The 21,112-nt window shown below is 40.3% G+C and overlaps 1 protein-coding gene across 1 annotated transcript; it reads right to left on the bottom strand.

Annotated features, from left to right (window-relative positions):
* Nucleotides 1-17,751: 17,751 nt before the first annotated feature.
* Nucleotides 17,752-19,821, bottom strand: LOC137124588 (forkhead box protein D2-like). Its single transcript, XM_067499684.1, has one exon. The coding sequence runs from the start codon at nucleotides 19,751-19,753 to the stop codon at nucleotides 18,878-18,880; it is 876 nt and encodes a 291-aa protein (XP_067355785.1). The 5' UTR covers nucleotides 19,754-19,821; the 3' UTR covers nucleotides 17,752-18,877.
* Nucleotides 19,822-21,112: the final 1,291 nt, after the last annotated feature.

Here is a 21,112-nt window from a genome sequence, read left to right as displayed (position 1 = left end):
ATGAAATTGAATAATCATTCAATAACTGTCATTTAGTACTATATACTTTATACAAAGATGATATGATCTTTATATTTTTATTTCCAGTCTATGTGCAATAATCATTGGGGAGATGTCTCATCTGCATTAAATGCATTTTGGAGCACCACAGTGACCCCCGACATACTTATGTTTTTTATTTTATTATTTTAAATTATTGCAATACATTTTTTTACCATAATCATTAGATATGATCGAAACAAACGCATACACGTTTCATAATTACTGTGGCAAAAAAATGTTAACACAACCTCATAGTTTCACTGCTTTTCATCAAAATATTACATGGTCCATGCTCCCTCCCAATGTAACCTGCCATCATAATTTCCTTCATTTTTTTGAAGACTTAATCACTTGCCTCTTTTTGTTCCATCACATGGATCATTAATGTGGCAAATAATGAAATAAAGAACTGAATGTTTCACTGAAGCTCACTGCTGATAGACAGGATGTTTCTTCTCTGATGCAGTAACAGATTCAAAGCACGTTTCATTGTGAATGGAGCTGTCAGATTTCGCACAGACACACACACACACGTGTACAAAGCTGCACATACACAAGTTACCCGTCAGTAACAGTGAGATGAAACCAGACTTTTTCATGTTGTCCTTGATTTAAAAAACTGAAAAGGTTGTTTTTGTGTGACTACAAATCTTGAATGAATCTGGCAGCCACATGCTCGGACATATTCAACTTTCATGTCTCGCTTTGTTTTATGAAAGATTTTGCCTCTCCACACATGTGTATCTCCCTTGCTTCATACTCATGTTATTTTTGAAGTGAATCTGAGCATTGTGTGGTTGCTGACAGTGCTCCACTTAGCAAGGCCCTGTGCTCGGTGAACATTTGAGAATCATGGATCAAAGGCGCCGTGCTGAGCTGGCACACACAACTCTGGTCTCAATCTTCACTTATTTCTGTCAGACGTTGTCATTGTTTTTAAATGTATTGCAGGTTGGTTCATTATCTTTTGTTCCCTTCACGGTACTGACATTTAACTTATGGGGACCTTTTTCTTTGAAGAATACAGAAAACAGATAGAGCACAGCTGTTTTTATAAAACATTGATTTGAATGCAGAGAAAGTGCAACCTTGAACACAAAAGTAAGCTGAAGATCATTCACAAACATGGTCGATTTTAAGCGTTCGAGACTCTACGTTCACCATACGGCCATTAGTGTACATTTGTTTGATTACAAATTACATTATTGTCCAAGGAGCTTTAAAGCTCTTGTATAATTTTTTTAATACTAGGCATTTTTGTAGTATTTTATCCTTTGTACAACTAATAAAATATGGATTATGTGGATTGTTTAAGAGAAGATGCTGGATGTTTTCAGTTCCTGCAGGCCACACTTAAATTAGTGCCAATTCACTGATTTTCAACTTGCTTCCAATCGCTCTGGTTTGGTAAATAGATTAAGTGCCATAAAATGTTTTTATGCTTTCACTATCAAAATATTTCTATGCTTCTTGCTGGAAAATGCCTCCAGATGACATCATCCAGAGGAGTGTTTCAGGTCAGATGATGTCACTTTGTCGCTCATAATATTGAGACAGTAGTGTTGGTCGACCTGCTGCTCAGAACTCCTTCGGATGACATCATCTGAACCCCTGGTAGTGGAAAAACTCCTCCATAAGATATAATCTGGATGAGTTTCCCAGCTAGAAGCATAATAAATATTTTATATACGAAGAGGGCAGACAGAAGTTTAGAAACATTAAAATACATGTATTCCCCAAACTACAGCCATAGGATACAAGTTTTAAATTGGTAAAGTCACCCTTTAAGTTCTGCTTTATATGCTGCATAGTCCTTAGTAAGGGCAGCATGATGGTGTAGTGGTACAGCAGAAGGTCCCAGGCTCAAATCCTCGACTGCCTCTGGCCTTTTTATGTTGACTTCTGTTCTCCCCGTGCTTGCTTAATGGATTTGTGCTCATTCAAACCAACTACACCATGGAAATATAGAGTAGCAGTGGTCATTATATAGTCAACAGCTGATTTGTGTCGTAGCAAATTGGTTAATTAGGGCTAATGTTTAAAATGAATGTGTTCTCTTTGATTTATATAAGAGTTTTAATGATTTTGTGTGTAGAATGATTTAAATCCCACTAAAATGGACAATTGTGAGAGATTATTTCTTGTCTTATTTTTGAAAACAATTTACTGAATCATGACATAACATACAGCAATAAAGCAAAGTATAGAAACTATATCTAATAAAAATTCCTATTGCACACTCTGCCACATGCCTGCTTCCACATCGCTTGCTTTTCATTCCTCTAACATGAGCATGACCCACAGTTACAAAATGAACAAGACAACCAAGGTCACAAGCCCAGAAACAAGTAGGGGAAAACTGAGTGAGGGTGAAGCAGAGTGTGCTTTAAGGAGAGCTAAGCGTCGACCAGGGTGGTCCTTCCCTGCTTGCTCATAAGGCTTGTCAGCACAACAGCAGAAAACATCCATCCCACTGCTCCTAACCTTGCCTCACTGAAGGGTGTGTGGCAAAGGAAGAGGAGATGGGAAGTTTGTCTCTTCTGCTAAATTAACAGAGCTGGTGTGTTACTTCTCCTTCCAATGTTACTTTGTGTTTACTTCCGTCCTTCCTGTTATCCAGACCCCAAGTTAATGAAAACCAGTTTAAATTCAATGCCAGTCGCTAATGTGACGTTAATGTGTTCAGAAAGAGTCTAAATTTGAGATACTTTTTGATCTAGAATTTACAATTACAGAACTCATTAATAATCTTTCGATCCCCATTTCTCTCTCTCTCGTATCCCTGGCTTGGGTCTCCAGCACCTGTCAGCTCCACAGGTTTTATGATCACTGGAGCAGGAGTGGCTACAAAGCAGCAGGGTAGATAAAATAATTGAAAAAGTAGTCGCAAAACAATTATGTGATCACCTTCATAGGAATAATTTGTATGAAGACTTTCAGTCAGGATTTAGAGTTCATCATAGTACAGAAACAGCACTGGTAAAAGTCACCAACGATCTTCTCATGGCCTCAGATACTGGACTCATCTCTATACTTGTTCTGTTAGATCTTAGTGCTGCATTTGATACCATTGATCATAACATTTTATTACAGAGACTGGAACATGAAAATGGAATTACAGGAACTGCACTAGGTTGGTTTAAATCTTATCTATCTGATAGATTTCAATTTGTTCATGTTAATGATGAATCCTCCATGCACACAAAGGTTAGCTATGGAGTTCCACAAGGCTCTGTGTTAGGACCAATACTTTTTACTTTATATATGTCTCCTTTAGGCAACATTATTAGAAAACACTCCATAAATTTCCAATGTTATGCTGATGATACCCAGCTATATTTATCTATGGAACCAGATGAAAATAATCAGTTAATAAAGCTTCAAGCATGCCTACAAGACATCAAGGCCTGGATGTCCCACAATTTTTTACTTTTAAACTCAGACAAAACTGAAGTCATAGTATTTGGGCCCAAAAATCTCAGAGATATGATGTCCAACCATATTGTCACACTAGATGGCATAAGTCTGGCCTCCAGTACTACTGCAAGGAACCTTGGAGTTATTTTTGATCAGGATCTATCCTTTAACTCACATATAAAACAAATCTCTAGAACAGCCTTCTTCCACCTACGGAACATTGCCAAAATTAGGAGCATCCTGTCTCAAAGTGATGCCGAAAAACTGGTCCATGCATTTGTTACCTCTAGGTTGGACTACTGTAATTCCCTACTTTCAGGATGCCCCAGTAACTCCCTAAAGAGCCTGCAATTAATCCAAAATGCTGCAGCAAGAGTGCTGACTGGAACTAGCAAGAGAGATCATATTTCACCTTCACTAGCTTCTCTCCATTGGCTTCCCATTAAATGTAGAATAGAATTTAAAACCCTGCTTCTTACATATAAAGCTCTGAATGGTCAGGCTCCATCATATTTAGAAGACCTCATAGCACCATATCATCCCAGTAGACCACTTCGCTCTCAGAATGCAGAATTTCCAAAAGTAGAATGGGAGGTAGAGCCTTTACCTATCAAGCTCCTCTCCTGTGGAACCAGCTCCCAGTTCAGATTCGGGAAGCAGACACCCTCTCTACTTTTAAGTCTAGGCTTAAAACCTTCCTTTTTAATAAAGCATATAGTTAGTTATAGTTATGCTGCTATAGGCTTAGACTGCTGGGGGACCCACCCCCCAATGCACTGAGCTCCTTTCCTCCTCTTGACCATCTCTCCTCTCCTCTCATCCAGCAATTGTCACCACTGTATGTCATTAACTCTGTGTGTTCTCTCCCGTAGTTGTCTTTGTCCTCCTCTGTCCCCCTCTCTCTGTCCCTTTCTGCAGGTGTCCCCCGGCTTTGAAGCTGTGTGTCTTCCAGCGTGAAGCTACTGATCCTACCAATCTGCCAGATGTTTTGTTGTTGCTTTTGTTGCTCTGTTCTTTTCTCTCTCCCCTTTCCACTCACCCCAACCGGTCGAGGCAGATGGCCGTCCACCCTGAGCCTGGTTCTGCTGGAGGTTTCTTCCGTTAAAGGGAGTTTTTCCTCTCCACTGTTGCCTATGGCTTGCTCCAGGGGGAATTGTTGGGTTCTCTTTATATATCTTTATAATCTTGACTTTATTCTGTAAAGTGCCCTGAGATGACTTTGTTGTGAATTGGCGCTATATAAATAAAGTTGAATTGAATTGAATTGAATAGAGCAGTTTAGAGGGAGGAGAAGCAGGGAAATGGGAGGAGGAGAGGATAGAGGTACATTTGTGGTATTTATTGGTTACAGGGCGGTACACAGTGCAGCACACAGCATACTGCTGTGTGGCCCAACTAAGGCATTCAGTGACCAGCTTTTCAACAGATCCCACTTTCTCTTTCGTGCTGCACAGGAAAGACCACTGCCTTCAAGGTAGTTTAGTGTAACATTATGGAAAGGATTTAGTGACTCAACACAGCACACAACAAAAAATCTGGAGCTGAGAACGATTCTTTTTCCTATCTCCTGTACAAAAATGAATAAATCACATCCCTGTTGGGCCTGACCTTTGTCCAGAGGGCCAGGCTGCATTGTAGGTGCAGGAGGTGATCCACTGACATTTTGGTCCTGTGACTTGAAAGGATCCCACTTGTTTTCCTGTCTAGGTCCATTTTTTGCAGAGCAGTGCATCTCAAGTTTAACATTAACTTGGTCCATGTTTACTGAAAGGGAAGGGAAAAGGACTCATGCTCTCTGGACATCTACTCTTTCAGCTGAGACATTTTCAGCCATTTTCATTAATAGAGCTACTAACTAATCCTCTTATTCTGAAATGTTTCAATAGAACCACATTGGAACCAGAGCACAGTTGAAAGCAAACACATCTGTCATCTACAGAACTGTCAGATGAAGCAATAAAGGTGGAAGATTTTCATCTAAACGCAACATTTTACCGGTGTGTTTTACTGAGTGCACAGGTTTGGTGATGCTTACAGTAGTAGTAGCAGTAGTAGTAGTAGTAGTAGTAGTAGCAGTAAATGAACATGGTTCTGCGTCTGTTTAAAAATACAACATTACAAGAACTAGCTGATGTTCCAAAGTATGGAAAAAAATTCAATTCTTATCAATCAAGAGCAAGTTATTGAATCAAAGGATTGTAACATCGCAAGTAAAGCAGTTCACTTTGCTGTCCTTGATGTCAATAAGGAAAAACCTGCAAATTGTGTCTGAATCTCCTTGGTGACTCTTTTTCTTTTTTTGTTCAGCTGCTGACAGCAGAGTTTTAATCTTAACTGTTGCACAACATTGATATGTTATTGTGCAAAAGCTAGTTGCTTTGCTAAGCACAGAAAAAAGAATAGACGGAGGTGCGAAAGTGGAAAGAAGAACAAGCATTTCCATGAATCTAGTGTGACTGACTTCTCTGCTGTAGAGCAGTACACCTGAAGCCTTTACACAAACTGCATCACAAAGTACTGTAGCTGACTCCTGTAGACATTTAGCCATACTAATCTGCAAATAGTATTTCCTAAGAATTCATGATTGATTACTAAATGCTGACAACACAAAGTTAATTCTGTTCTAATAAAATGGAACAGTTTTCCAGGAGAAACAGCTGAAGTTGGCTTCATTTTGTGAATTTGAACAAGGTTGTCTTTCTTTTAAAATAGGCTATATAAAACAATTTGAGATTTAAGACCTTTATTCTTTTATTCTTACATGATCAAATAGAGAGCATAGAAAGTAGCACACAATTTTTTAATTACATCAAAGAGATGCTACATTTATCGAGGTTTATACACTATTTATTGTTGTGCCAGAAACACATTGATCCTCCAGCTTTTGCTTATTGCAACATAATATGACACTGCTCTAAACCATATTCACTCTCCCAGCAATAATGCTGTGGTAAGCACTAGATTCACACTTGTATTTGCGGATTTGTGTGATGTCCTCTGTTGCAATATCGTAACCTTCCTCAAACAGGCACCTGACACTTATCATGTTTTTTGTGTCAAACATTAATCTTTAAATCTTTTGTTTTTGTTTGGCTATAGTTCTAAATGTATTGATGTATGTGATGAAGTATTGCTGCAAATATAAAAGTATGAATAAATACATTAATAATCAAATAATTTATTAAGTTTAATAAATTATTTAATACATGTTAGTTTACTCTTGTTTCCCTACATGTTGAGCAAAGGATGCTATGTTGTGAGGTTTGTAGCAAAGCAAATTTAACTTATTTTGTTATTTCTTTTGTCAATAGGAGATGACTCTGTACAAAGGAATTAACACAAGATAATTTATTGTATCAGTGAGTTTCGGTTTGTGAAACAATGACTCCTGACTCACCTTTCTACACTTACCTCTGACTATTTGCACACCACACAAAATAATAAATGTCACTTACACCAAGATCCTTTGAGGTTCAACTATGAAGCACATTTTTCCACATTTAAGATAAGATATGTGTGTTTGTGTTTTGAACAATATGAGCAATTTGAACTTACCCTCACATACTGTAGATGGTTAGATTATATATATAATTAAATATAAATTCATATAAATTTGTTAAGATACTAAATCACAGGTAGATTTTGTTTTATCAATTAGAAGGCATCTATAGCATAATGTGTTTTTACCAGTTTTCGAACAGTTTTCTATAATGTTCTGTTTTCTGTGGAGACACTGGCTAGTCTCTGTGTCTGTATTTATGCCTTAAAGTGAATCAGTGAATCAATCATCGTTTCAAAGCAAAAAATATAGGCGAGAAGTCATCTTGGACACCCTAAATTTTTCCTTGTGTGCAGTAAGGCTAATGCCATGTATTGTTTGTGATGACAGAAATTTTAGCCAATCAAATTCAGTGTTGGGCCATACTTCCCCCAGTAACAAGTAGAGCAAACGTAACAAACAGAATTTCAGTAATAATATTACCATTTCCGCTCCAAAAACAGTTTGTTACGTTCGTTTTGTTATCACCATGTTGTTGATCATCTGACATTTAAAATTTGTACTCACTGCACTTGCACAAGTCACTATAAGCAGCACCATGACCAGTAAGCTGGCTTAACAGATGGAAGTGCCTACATTTGGTGCCTAGAAATATTCCCATTACTTTGATTTTATCTGGATGAAAGGTGATAACAACAGTTGTGTAACATGCGTGTGCAGTTGATAAGAGTCTTTCCACTGTGAAAAACATGACCCCAAATTTCTTAAAACACTTATTAAGGCAGCACAACAATGTAAAGCTTGTAGAGGTATTGCAAGAAAGATGAGCCCTCTGGGACCGTGGAGGATGGGTTTAGACTTTCATTGGCCTTCGACAAGCAATTAACAAGTAACAAAGAACTAATGAAGCTTGTGGCCGCATGGATGAAATTTTACCTCTTTCCACTACCAACTGTCTGGCCATATTTCAGATCCTTACCCTTCGGAAAAATAATATAAAAAGTAATGTTGGGTTACTTTTTAAATTGAGCAATAGGAAAAGTAACAACATTAACATTAACGGATTCATGAGTAAGACGACATATCTGTGCGTGGGTGGAGTTGTGTTACTAGGGGCACTAACCTCATCATTTTTGCACTAGGTTTCATGCTTTTTGCAAATATTTTGAGTCTGCCTTGGGGGACCCCTTTACCTCCATTGTGGCTCCATTGTTTACGCTCACGATCAGCTTTTAGCTCTTAGCTCAAAGGACTTCTTTATACAGGAAAGCCAGAGATTCCTGCAGTGATACGGAGGAAGGCTGCAGAGCTTAAACCAAGCCTCAGGAGAGGAGACGGAGCTGCAAACCATCTTAACTAACTGTTATCATAGGAAATGTCTGCTCTCTCACCAACAAGATGGACAAACTGACAGCGACTCTGGTCACAACCTTGCTGCTTCCTGCTTACACTCCAGCAATACCACAGACTGTGACAGTCTCTGCAGTCTGTATAGGTAGGATATTAAGAGTCTAACCCACTGTATCATGGACTGCATTAACCTTTGTGTTGAGAGCACTTGGCCATCCAGGAAAGTATGGTGCTTTCCTAACAACAAGCGCTAGGTGAGCCCTGAGCTAAATGCTCTGGTAAATAAGAAGAAGAATGCTTTCTACTCAGGGGACAGGGGGGACAGAGTGCAGCGGGATCAGAAGTACACAACCAGCAGATGCAAGGACAGCTACAGAAAAAACTGGAGAAAGGCCAAGGCCCAGATAAAACTAGCCCCAGGCTCCACAGGGAGTGTGAAGACCAGCTCAGTGAGGTGGTCCGGTATATTTTTAACTGGAGCCTCAGCCTGGTGAGGGTTCTGTGGATGTTCTTTGATTTCTCCAGTGCTTTTAACACCATCCAGCTCTCACTGCTGCAGGGGAAGCTGGAGGTGGCAGCTGTGGACCAACATCTGGCTGCATTCAATTCAATTCAAATTTATACATATATTGCACCAATTCAAAACAAATATATCTTGAAGCACTTTACATAATAAAGTCAAGACTATATAAAAAAAAGATATATAAAAAAAAAAACAACAACAAATGCCCCTTGAGCAAGCCCTAAACAGTGGAGAGGAAAAACCTCCGTTTACAGGAGAAACCTTCAGCAGAACCAGGCTCAGGGTGGTGTGCCATCTGCCTGGTTGGGGTGAGTCGAAAGTGGAGAGAGAAAACAAAAGAGCAATAAAAAGCAAGAACAAAACATTGGGCAGGTTGGCAGGACCAGTAGCTGCACACTGGAAAACATAGCTTCAAGGCCGGGGACACCTGCAGAAAAGGACAGAGAGAGGGAGACAGAGAAGGAGAAAGATAACTACGGGAGAAAAAACACAGAGTTAATGTCATACAGTGATGATGAATAAATGTGGGGTGAGAGGAGAGCAGAGAGGAAAGAGAGAAAGCAAGTAGCTGAGTGCATTAGGGGTTGTGTCCCCCGGTAGTCTAAGCCTATAGGAAAATGACTATAATTAACTGTAAGGTTTATCAACGCTCCCGAATCTGAACTGGGAGCTGGTTTCATAGGAGAGGAGCTTGATAGCTAAAAGCTCTGCCTCCCATTGTACCATTGGAAATTCTGAGAACCACAAGTAGGCCTGCATTCTGAGATCGAAGTGATCTACTGGGATGATATATACAGGGTATGTAAAAAGCAGGGTTTTAAATTTTATTCTAGATTTTATAGGAAGCCAATGGAGAGAAGCTAGTGAAGGCAAAATATGTACTTGCTAATTCTAGTCAGCACTCTTGCTGCAGCATTTTGGATTAATTGCAGGGCTTTTAGAGAGTTACTGGGGTATCCCAAAAGTAGGAAATTACAGTAGTCCTAGAAGTAACAAATGCATGGACTAGTTTTTCAGCATCACCTGGGACAGGATGCTCTTAATTTTAGCAATGATCTATAGGATGAAGAAGAAGGCTGTTCTAGAGATTTGTTTTATATGTCAGTAGTACTGGGGGCCAGATTTATGCCATCTAGAGTAACAATATTAATGGACAGCATATTTCTGAGATTTCTTAGGCCCAAATACTGTGACTTCAGTTTTGATTTGAATTTAGACGTGGGAAATTATAGGACATCCATGTGACACTTTAGTCTTTAGTACCCAGAAGCACATAACACAGGAGGAAGGTAAAGAATGTTTATTGGTAATAAACAGGTTGCAGGTGGCAGGTTGCTGGTGAGTGCTTTGTAATTTTCTGTAGATGAACTTAAATAATATAAATATTAATAAATATTTTGTAGCAGGGAAAAACAGGTTAGCAGTAGGGAAAGCATACAATTTATCATGGTTTCAATATCCAATGTGGGGGAAGGAATCTAGGGGGAGTCTGGAGGAAAGGATTACGGCAGGCAGGCAGATAAGACAGGTAGCAGGCAGGTTAGCCACTTAGCAGGTAGATAATAGGCGGACAGTTTAACAAATTAGCAGGCAGATAATACACAAACAGGTTTAGCAACAGGCTTCAGGCAGGTTTTAGTAGACAGATAAACAGAATATGTAGAGAATGACTGAAAGGCTCACTGAGGTCACACAGCAATAATCTGGCAGAGTGCTGTGGTAAGAGCTGGCTATAAATAAGCAGAGGAACAGCTGAAAACAATCAGGAGTGGTGATGAGTAGTGAAGTTGCCAGAATGAACCATGCACCAGGAAATGAGGCAGAGGGACTACAAAATAAAAGTGGGAAACAGGAAGTGAAGCAGGGAACCAAGATAATCCAGCCTTGTTGGCATGCTTAAAGTTTGACTAATTGATTTTTTTTCATCTGTTTCCATAGATAGATATAGCTTGGTGTCATCAGCACAGCAATGGAAATTTATGAAGTGTTTTCTAATAATGTTGTACCTAAAGGAAACATATATAAAGTAAAAAGTATTGATGCTAACACAGACAAATCTGAAGCCAAGAGAAGATGTTGGTGACTTTCCCCTGGGCTGTTTCTGTACGATGATGAACTTTAAATCCTGACTGAAAATCTTCAAACAAATTATTCCTGTACAGAAGGTCACATATTTGGTTTGCAAGTACATTTTCAAGGATTTTCAAAATAAAGGGGAGACTGGATATTGGTCCATAATTAGCTAAAACACCTGGGTCAAGACAGGGTTTATTAAGTAGCAATTCGATAACTGCTACGGTTTAGGCCTGGCATATAGCCTGTTTCTATAGATAGATTAATTATATCTAATATGTAGGTTTCTATTAAATGTAGAGCATCCTAGAGCAGTGTAGTTAAATAAGGTCTAGCAGACAGGTTGTTAGTTTAGATGAGACAATTGAGGACCTGGGAAGTAGAGGATGGCCTGAACTTTGGTAGCAACAGGGCAGACTTGTCCCTGTCCTACTTGTTTGCAAAAACAGGTAACAACCTATTTGTGCTCGAGCCAGACAACACTGCCATTGTTGGCTGTGTGTCCTAGGGAAATGAGCAGGAATATAGGAAATTAATTACTGATTTTGTTGACTGGCGTGAAAAAAAAAAAAACACCTGCTCCTAAAGACCAGCAAGACAACGGGGTTGGTGGTTGACTTTTGGCAGTAACCCCCATTAGGCACGCCGGTGAGCATCCAGGGCTCAGACTGTGTGGACACTTATACCTGTGTGTGCACCTCATCAAACAACTGCACTGGTCCAACTACACTGATGCCTTGTAAAGGGCAAGTGGCAGCACAGACAGGGATAGGAAGAGACTCAATACGCTGGTTAAGAGAGCAGGCTCTTTCCTGGGCTGCCCACTCGATTCCCTTGAGGAGGTAGCGGAGAGAAGGATGTTGGGCAAATTGAGATCCCCACTGGTTATACCTCCAAGCCCCTGCACCATGCAGAGGCTCTGAGCAGCTCATTCAGCACAAGACTGTTACACCCCCAGTATATGAAGGAGCACTTTCACATGCCATTCTTCCCTACAGCTATCAGACTGTGCAACACATCGATACAGTGAGACACAAATGAGAGTAACGTTTGTGTTTGATATATGTATGGTTATTTTTGTAGAAATATTTGTGTCTGTTATGTAGTTTTATGCACGTTATGAGTCTGAACACCCCGGCCATAATCTGGATGTTAAACGTTTTGGACATATCTTAAACACCTACACTGAAACTCTAGCATGCTCAATTTTAGGGCATTTTTTCAATACACTTTAACTATTTTTCTGTGCCTCTGTAAGTTTAGTTCACCTAAATTACCATTGAAGCTTTGACAGTAAATTACAGAATGATCCTTTGAAGAAACCAAGCATATGATTTTAAGGTCCAAGAACAGGAACCACTTTAGTTTGGTCGTGCCATTTTTAGCCTGTGCACAAAAAGAGGGTGATATCCAGCAAGTATGGAAATGCAAACACACACAGTAACTTGGGCCTCAATCCGTACTGCAGAAAAAGTAATGAAATACAACAGTAAACAACTCCGTTCCAGCCAGAAATGGAAATGTAATGTTTCATATGTGCTGTTTTCTTTGCCTTTCTTCTGGTTTATCACTAAGATAAAGAGTAACAAAGGTGTACTCCCACAGAATATTATTTTAGCTGGTTCCTTTCTCAGAATTGAAATAGATTTTTCATTTGTGCAATAACAACTTCTCCCCCACACACCTGTGCTATAAAAACCCTAGGAGGCAAACTTTGATGTTTCTTGGACGAGGAACTTGTATGTCGTCCTATCTCAAACATTGTATAAATAATTTACACACAGATTGCAAAAACAATAAAACATTTATGTCATGATGGACTGTAGACAAAAAAGAAAACTATATCTAAGACATTGGTTTACAGCATTCCTGCTCTTTTGGCGTTTGTAGAGAAGTGAAAAACTGAAAATGATATTATAATTATGATTATTAAGACAGGAAAGGTGAACGGAAATTAAACCAGTCATGATGTAACAAATACTGAGGGAACTGTTCTACTGGTGTTTTTGTGAAGATTTTTTGTGGCACTGTCCTTTGTTAATTTCTTTAGAATCCTCTGAATAGGATTTTTTTCTAATAGTTTTAAGTGGTCAAAAAGACTCATCTTGATGGCACCACACTTTGAACTGCTGTCCAGTGCTTGAGAAGAACCACATGTCTGTGGAAAGTCCGGTCTCAGAGTGGGGGTAGAGGTATTGGGGCTCAAAGGTGGCCCGCCTCTGCCATGTTACAACTAAATAGGCTGGTTTAAACCTAGAGTGATGTAACTTATCTGACTGACAACCAAGATTAAATTAAGAACTGGGCCAAATTTGCTGTTGCTGTTGGGGTTGTTCCTGGGCTTTTTTTCACTCATGCATTTGTGTAATACTTTTTTGTCCTATTCCATTCGCACTCTCTCTGTACATTGATGATACTGTTAAAATTAGCCATTAGCTTTAAAAATCTGTTATGTTTAAAATGGAAGAAAATACTGACACAAATGTCAGCTAGCTAGTTTTAGTTAAATTGATAGTGTAACCTTATTGATACAATATTTAAACAAACATTACTTTGAAACACTAACATAGCTAAATTATGTACACTGGTGACTATTATACAGTTCAGCATGTTAAAGACTGATATAATTTTGGTAACTTACTGTATCTAGAAAAGGCAGTGCTAAGAAAGACGACCGCCTGTGTTACACTGTTGGAAAAGACCAGGTGAGCTGATTAAGATTAGCTGATTATGCTGTTTTTCTGAGCCTCAACTGACAAGGTCATCCAGGTTCAAAATAAGGTCCTTTTAAAATCTGCAAAGAAAGATATCTTAAAGTTTTTGATAGGTTCCCAGATAATTTGGACAGGTCGCCAGTCTATGTCAGAGCCAACACAAAGAGTCATACAAAGATTGACAACCATTCTCACTCACATTCACATCTACAGGCAATTTAGAGCCACCAATTAACCTACATGTCTTGGGACTGTGGGAGGAAACTGGAGTACCTGGAGACAGCCCACACATGGGAGAACATGGAAACTCCAGCCAGCAGGTAGATTGAAACCGTGGACATTTTAGTTTTAAAAAAAATGTTCAAAAAGATCTGTGTGGACAAAAAAATTATTCTTTGTGGACTACCTGCTTCAGTTAAGAACCTTTTCAAATGGTTCTTTTACACATACACTTCTTCTTCTTTTCCTTTCGGCTGCTCCCTTTCAGGGGTCGCCACAGCGAATCATGTGCCTCCATCTAACTCTATCCTCTGCATCCTCTTCACTCACACCAACTAACTTCATGTCCTCCCTCACTACATCCATAAATCTCCTCTTTGGTCTTCCTCTAGACCTCCTGCCTGGCAGATCCAACCTCAGCATCCTTCTACCGATATATTCACAGTTTCTCCTCTGAACATGTCCAAACCACCTCAATCTGGCCTCTCTGACTTTATCTCCAAAACATCTAACATGAGCTGTCCCTCTGATGTCCTCTTTCCTGATCCTGTCCATCCTCGTCACTCCCAAAGAGAACCTCAACATCTTAAGCTCTGCTACCTCCAGCTCTGCCTCCTGTCTTTTCTTCAGTGCCACTGTCTCTAAGCCGAACAACATTGCTGGTCTCACCACCGTCTTGAACACCTTTCCTTTCATTCTCGCTGATACTCTTTTATCACACAACACACCTGACACTTTTCTCCACCCGTTCCAACCTGCCTGCACTCGCCTCTTCACCTCTTTTCCACACTCACCGTTGCTCTGAACCGTTGACCCTAAGTACTTAAAGTCCTGCACCTTCTTCACCTCTGCTCCCTGTAACCTCACCATTCCACCTGGGTCCCTCTCATTCACACACATGTATTCTGTCTTGCTGCGGCTAAGGTCCATTCCTCTGTTTTCCAGAGCAGACCTCCACCTCTCTAGATTTTCCTCCACCTGCTCCCTGCTCTCACTACAAATAACAATGTCTTCTGCAAACATCATAGTCCAGGGAGATTCTTGTCTAACCTCATCTGTCAGCCTGTCCATCACCAGAGCAAACAAGAAGGGGCTCAAAGCCGATCCTTGATGCAGACCCACCTCCACCTTGAACTCCTCTGTCACACCTACAGCACACCTCACCACTGTCTTACAGCTCTCATACATGTCCTGCACCACTCTAACATACTTCTTTGCCACTCCAGACTTTCTCATACAATACCACAGCTCCTCTCTCGGCACCCTGTCATACGCTTTCTCTAAATCTACGAAGACACAATGCAACTCCCTATGACCCTCTCTGTACTTCTCCATCAGCGTCCTCAAAGCAAATACTGCATCTGTTGTACTCTTTCTAGGCATGAAACCATATTGCTGCTCACAAATACTCACCTCTGCCCTTAGCCGAGCTTCCACTACTCTTTCCCACAACTTGATTGTGTGGCTCATCAGCTTTATTCCTCTGTAGTTGCCACAGCTCTGTACATCTCCCTTGTTCTTAAAAATTGGTACCAGTACACTTTTCCTCCAGTCCTCTGGCATCCTCTCACTCTCCAAGATCTTGTTAAACAAACTAGTCAAAAACTCTACTGCCACCTCTCCTAGACACTTCCATACCTCCACAGGTATGTCATCAGGACCAACTGCCTTTCCGCTCTTCATCCTCTTCAATGTCCTCCTCAATTCACTCTTACTAATCTTTGCTACTTCCTGCTCCACACCAGTCACCTCTTCTACTCTTCGTTCCCTTTCATTTTCCTCGTTCATCAACTCTTCAAAGTTCTCCTTCCATCTTCCCATCACACTCCTGGCACCTGTCAATACATTTCCATCCTTATCTTTAATCACCCTAACCTGCTGCACATCCTTTCCATCTCTATCTCTTTGTCTGGCCAACCTGTACAAATCCACCTCTCCCTCTTTAGGGTCCAACCTAACATACAAGTCCTCATATGCTCTTTGTTTGGCCTTTGCCACCTCTATCTTCACCTTACGCTGTATCTCCCTGTACTCCTGTCTACTCTCTTCAGTCCTCTCAGTGTCCCACTTCTTCTTAGCTAACCTCTTTCTCTGTATACACTCCTGAACTTCCTCGTTCCACCACCAAGTCTCCTTGTCCGCTTTCCTCTTTCCAGATGACACACCGAGTACCCTCCTACCTGTCTCCCTGATCAAATTAGCTGTAGTAGTCCAGTCATCTGGAAGCACCTCCAAACCACCCAGAGTCTGTCTCAGCTCCTCCCTGAAAACTAAACGACATTCTTCCTTTTTCAACTTCCACCACTTCGTCCTCTGCTCTGCCTTAGTCCTCCTTATCTTCCTCACCACCAGCATCATTTTACACACCACCATCCTGTGTTGTCTGGCTACACTCTCCCCTACCAATGCTTTACAGTCACTGATCTCTTTCAGATTACAACGTCTACACAAGATGTAGTCTACCTGAGTGCTTCTCCCTCCGCTCTTGTACGTCACCCTATGTTCCTGCTTCTTCTGAAAGTGTTTACTACAGCCATTTCCATCCTCTTTGCAAAGTCAACCACCATCTGACCTTCTGCGTTCCTGTCCTGAACACCAAACCTGCCCATGACAGTCTCATCACCTCTGTTCCCTTCACCTACATGCCCATTGAAATCTGCACCAATGACAACTGTCTCACCTCTGGGGATGCTCTGCATCACTTCATCTAACTCACTCCAGAATTTCTCCTTCTCTTCTAACTCACATCCTACCTGTGGGGCATAACCACTCACAACATTGAACATCACCCCTTCAACTTCCAGCTTCAGACTCATCAACCTGTCTGATACTCTTTTCACCTCTAGAACATTCCTCACAAAATCCTCTTTCAATATAACTCCTACTCCATTTCTCTTCCTATCTGACCCATGGTAAAACAACTTAAACCCTGCTCCTAAGCTTCTAGCCTTGCTACCTTTCCACCTGGTCTCCTGGACACACAGTATGTCCACCTTCCTTCTCTGCATCATGTCGATCAACTCCCTAGCCTTCCCTGTCATAGTACCAACATTCAAAGTCCCTACTGTCAGTCCTACATTCTTAGCTTTCCTCTTCTCTCTCTGCCTACGAACACACCTTCCTCCTCTTCTTCTTCGTCTTCGACCAACAGTAGTCCAATTTCCACCGGTACCCTGTAGGTCAACAGCACCGGTGGCGGTTGTTGTTAACCCGGGCCCCGACCGATCCGGTATGGAAGTCTTTGTCACGATTCGCATGTTTGATTTGGCATGTGTTTTACGTCGGATGCCCTTCCTGCCACAACCCTCTGCATTTATCCAGACTTGGGACTGGCACAAGAAGACACTGGCTTGTGCCCCCTTGCGGTTGCATTCTTTTACACATACACTAAAACACAAATAATTATTTGAGAATTCATTGCAAACACTAAGCAACAAGTATTACTTACTTTTCTAATTTAGGCCAATGACATAACCTTATAAATAACCACTTAACCATTATTTTTTTCTCTGAGTACAGTTGATCTCAGGGCTGTGGCAAAAACAGACATTATTGGGCCACACTCCATGAGATAAATAGAACTGTGTCTTTGCATGTGAACTATAATTTAATATAATTCAAGTAAGACTCAGCATGCCAGGAAAAGCCAACCTTACCATAAAGGCTTTTTTTAGTGAAAGGTAGATGACAGAGGATCTGCTATAAGCTGCACTAAATGGACACCAGACACTCAAGAACATCTTTTCTTGAGGAGTGGATAATAATAGTGCTAAACTGTTCCCACTACATTATTTGTATTTACCTAACTGTAAAACAATGCACATCTTTAAAAAGTACATATATGAAAACTAATGCTGTGTAATATATATGCTCCAGCACTTTAAGTGTTTTGAGTAAAGTGGCATTAACAGTCATCACACTCTACATTTATTTTAATCACCCATGATACAGTTCCATTTGTTGTTTCATTACCTTATCTCTAACACCGACACACACACAAACATACATACAGAGAAATGGGTTCTGTGAATAAATTATAAATGTTATAAATGTTGTAGCTATTGCTATTTTTCCTGAAGGATTTTCAAACAAAAACAAAAGCACCAAGTTCTACATTCAAATGAAGATAAAATAATAATACCTCAGACCAAACGAGTTTGTGGAGCAAAAACTGCTAGGGTCATCTGTTACTTGTTTAGGCTGCAAAGATCAGCGTGTGTTGGGAAGGCCTGTTTTGACTAAAGCATGTGGAAGAAATCTCTTTCACACACACACATGCACGCGCACACACACACACACACAGATATAATAAACAACGGGGGAAACGACAAACTGTCTGCACATGCCTGCTCAGATGTTTGTCTTCTGTATTCGCATCCACTGTAAACTCTAGACAGTCAATCCTAACCGGAGCCTATTTCAGAGCGGTGGTGGTCCTAACAGGTGTAGTAAAGCCTATTACACTATATCACAGCAAAATCTGTTTATTTCATTAAAAATACATCCCGTGTTCCAAGTTGCGTTGTTTTACTTTGTTGTTTTTTTAAGCCTATTAATATGTGTGTGTGTGCGTGTGTGCGTGTGTGTGTGTGTGTGTGAGAGACAGAGAGAGAGAGAGAGAGAGAGGGAGATTTTTATATATTTTATAAAACATTTATTTTATCGAGTTGTTTCCTCCTGTGAGCTGGTTGGATCCCCTACAATAAATGTAATGACAAAAGACATGTCTGAAGTCGATCAAAAAGTAAAAATATTACATATTGTGCGCTTTTGAGAGTTCAAATAATAATAATCATAAACCCTTTGGCATTTAACTCAAACTACACAAAAAAATTACATTTGGTTGATTTTATTACAAACATATAAACTCTTAAACGTCAATTCTTGCAAAACCTTTGCTTCTAACTAACAAGTTGCTAAATACCATGGATTATTTGCAACTATGGTTAAAATGTTTAGTAATTTTACAACATACAGCCGCTTTATTTTGAGTTCAGCACATGCAGGGAGAGCAAAGGGATTAATTAAATTAGAATAAAATTAAATGATTACAGTGGGAAAACTGGAAAACTGAGAAATTGGGCAGCCGGGAATAGTTCCGTGCAGCGAGACGAGAGGTATGGATGGGGAGTTTGGAGCCAAGGGGAATACTGCGCAGCGTCTGGGGTCAAAATGTTCAAATGTTATACGAGAAGGCAGATTCTTGGAGATTAGCGATGAGAGCGCAGGTATGATGCCCGCAGGTGTTATGTTTGGAATAACGTGAGTGTTTAAACGACTTCCTATGCGCATTTCGCAGTACAAATCAGGACCTTGAAGACAAAAGTCCATCCTGTGCGCTCCGAGGAGAGTCAGCAGGCTGCGCTCCTGCTCCCTGGAGTCGTTCAAACTCGTCGCCTGTTGCCTCTTAAAGCGCTTTCTGCGCCGAAGGAAACTCCCGTTTTCAAACATATCGGCGGACATGGGGTCCAGGGTCCAGTAGTTTCCCTTCCCGTGATCCCCAGGCTCCCGGGGCATTTTGACGAAGCAGTCGTTTAGAGACAAGTTGTGACGGATTGAGTTTTGCCAAGCAGGGAATTTCTCCCGGTAATACGCAAAGCGCTGGTTGATGAAATCACATATTTCACTGAGAGTGAGTCTCTTTTTCGGGCTCTGGAGAATGGCCATGGTGATGAGAGCAATGTAGGAGAACGGCGGCTTCACTGAGGCGGTTCTCCTGCCCGGACCATCCTGTAACCGGACAGCAGCGTCTCCTTCCTCACTCACTGCATTAGTGAAGGATGGGGCACATTTCTCCAAGTCTGACTCAGTCTTATTTAACGGTGACAAATACGCGACCCGCACATCCTTACTATCATGTATCTGTCCCTCCACGTCAATTTCCGTCTTCTCCATGAGTTTACAGTCCAAGGTCATGGTCCTTCGAGGCCTCAACAGCCGAGATTAGCGCCTATCCCGTGCAGACGCAAACCTCCTTACCCACTTTCATTTAGAAAAAAAAGGTGCCCATGTGACAGCTTTGACTTTTTAGCCTTCCACTCTAAACTCCCTCCTCCTCCTGCAAAGCTATCTCCATTGAAACCACGGCAGATGCAGCTCTTGAAACAACCTAATTGTTGTTAATATAAATGATCCCTCACAAAACAGTTTACTATTAAGAAACACAATTGGAATATTGTTACTGACAGTTTGTTTTTTTTGGAGTATTTAGCGAGGGAGTCACTTTTCATCTTTAAAAATAGTACTGGGCAACGGCATCTATATCAACTAATCAAATATTTGATAATTGTATTTTTTTCCTTTAAAAATCATTCATATCATATCCAAACGTGATCATCCAAACGTAAAATATTTGGCTGAAATGTAGTGCAGTAGTAGTCATTTTACTAAAGCAGCATAGCAAGAACCATACAACTGAACTTATCAGAACAGGAGTGTAAGAGCTTAGCTTACAGATCAGTATATATACTAGCTAAGACTCCTTAGGACGTATGTTTAATGTAAAATTAAAATGAGCATATTCATTTTATTAAGCTTGTTTCTAACGTTTTTTATTTTTGGCTTATTCCTTCACAGTTCCTTATTGCTGGATGGTTTGGCTCATGGCGGTGGCTGTTTAAAGTAAGAGGAAGACCTAACCCATTTGGAAATAATAGCTGCACTGTATCATTCTGTGTGAGGCCTCTTACTTGGCACACAGGACTGTCCTGCAGGGTGGGCTGAGGGAACAGTGGGTAGCCTCATTAATAACCAATTGTTCTGTTTACCTCTCACTAACATTTAATGTAATTTCTTTACCAATCTGAAACTAATACCATTTTATAATAATTACATTAGTAAAGTAAAATCAAGTATTTATTCTGAATTATTCAGCTATTACACACAAAAGACTCAGGAAAGATACTGAATGTATTTAATACTGAATTTAATACAGACGAATACTCAAAATCCCACAAAAATCTATTTTTTCTCACAGAAAACAGCATGCAGCACAACATCCTAAGGACATCAGTGCATCAATTTAACCAGAAGAAACCCAAATAAACCCACACACAAAAAAAAACCCAACATTCCAATAAAAAAAAAAAGAGACACAATTAGAAAACAGAGACAACAAAAACAACTTTAACTTATGCAAATAAATGTTTCCCTACTGAACAGTCTTGATGCCAAGGATTGAGATGTCAAAAGAAGTGAATTGAGTTGCAGTTATTAACAGTGAACATAGTACTGAGCTCAGGTTACATTTTTAGGTTCTGTACAGAAATTTCTCTT

Source organism: Channa argus, chromosome 3 (assembly GCF_033026475.1).
Source record: "Channa argus isolate prfri chromosome 3, Channa argus male v1.0, whole genome shotgun sequence".
Lineage (NCBI taxonomy): Eukaryota > Metazoa > Chordata > Actinopteri > Anabantiformes > Channidae > Channa > Channa argus.
Note: the sequence above shows the minus strand (reverse complement) of the source record. Positions and strands in the feature narration are given on the sequence as shown.

Excerpts from the sequence above, each read along its gene's own strand:
- LOC137124588 (XM_067499684.1), bottom strand. The coding sequence starts at position 19,753 with ATGACCTTGGACTGTAAACTCATGGAGAAGACGGAAATTGACGTGGAG.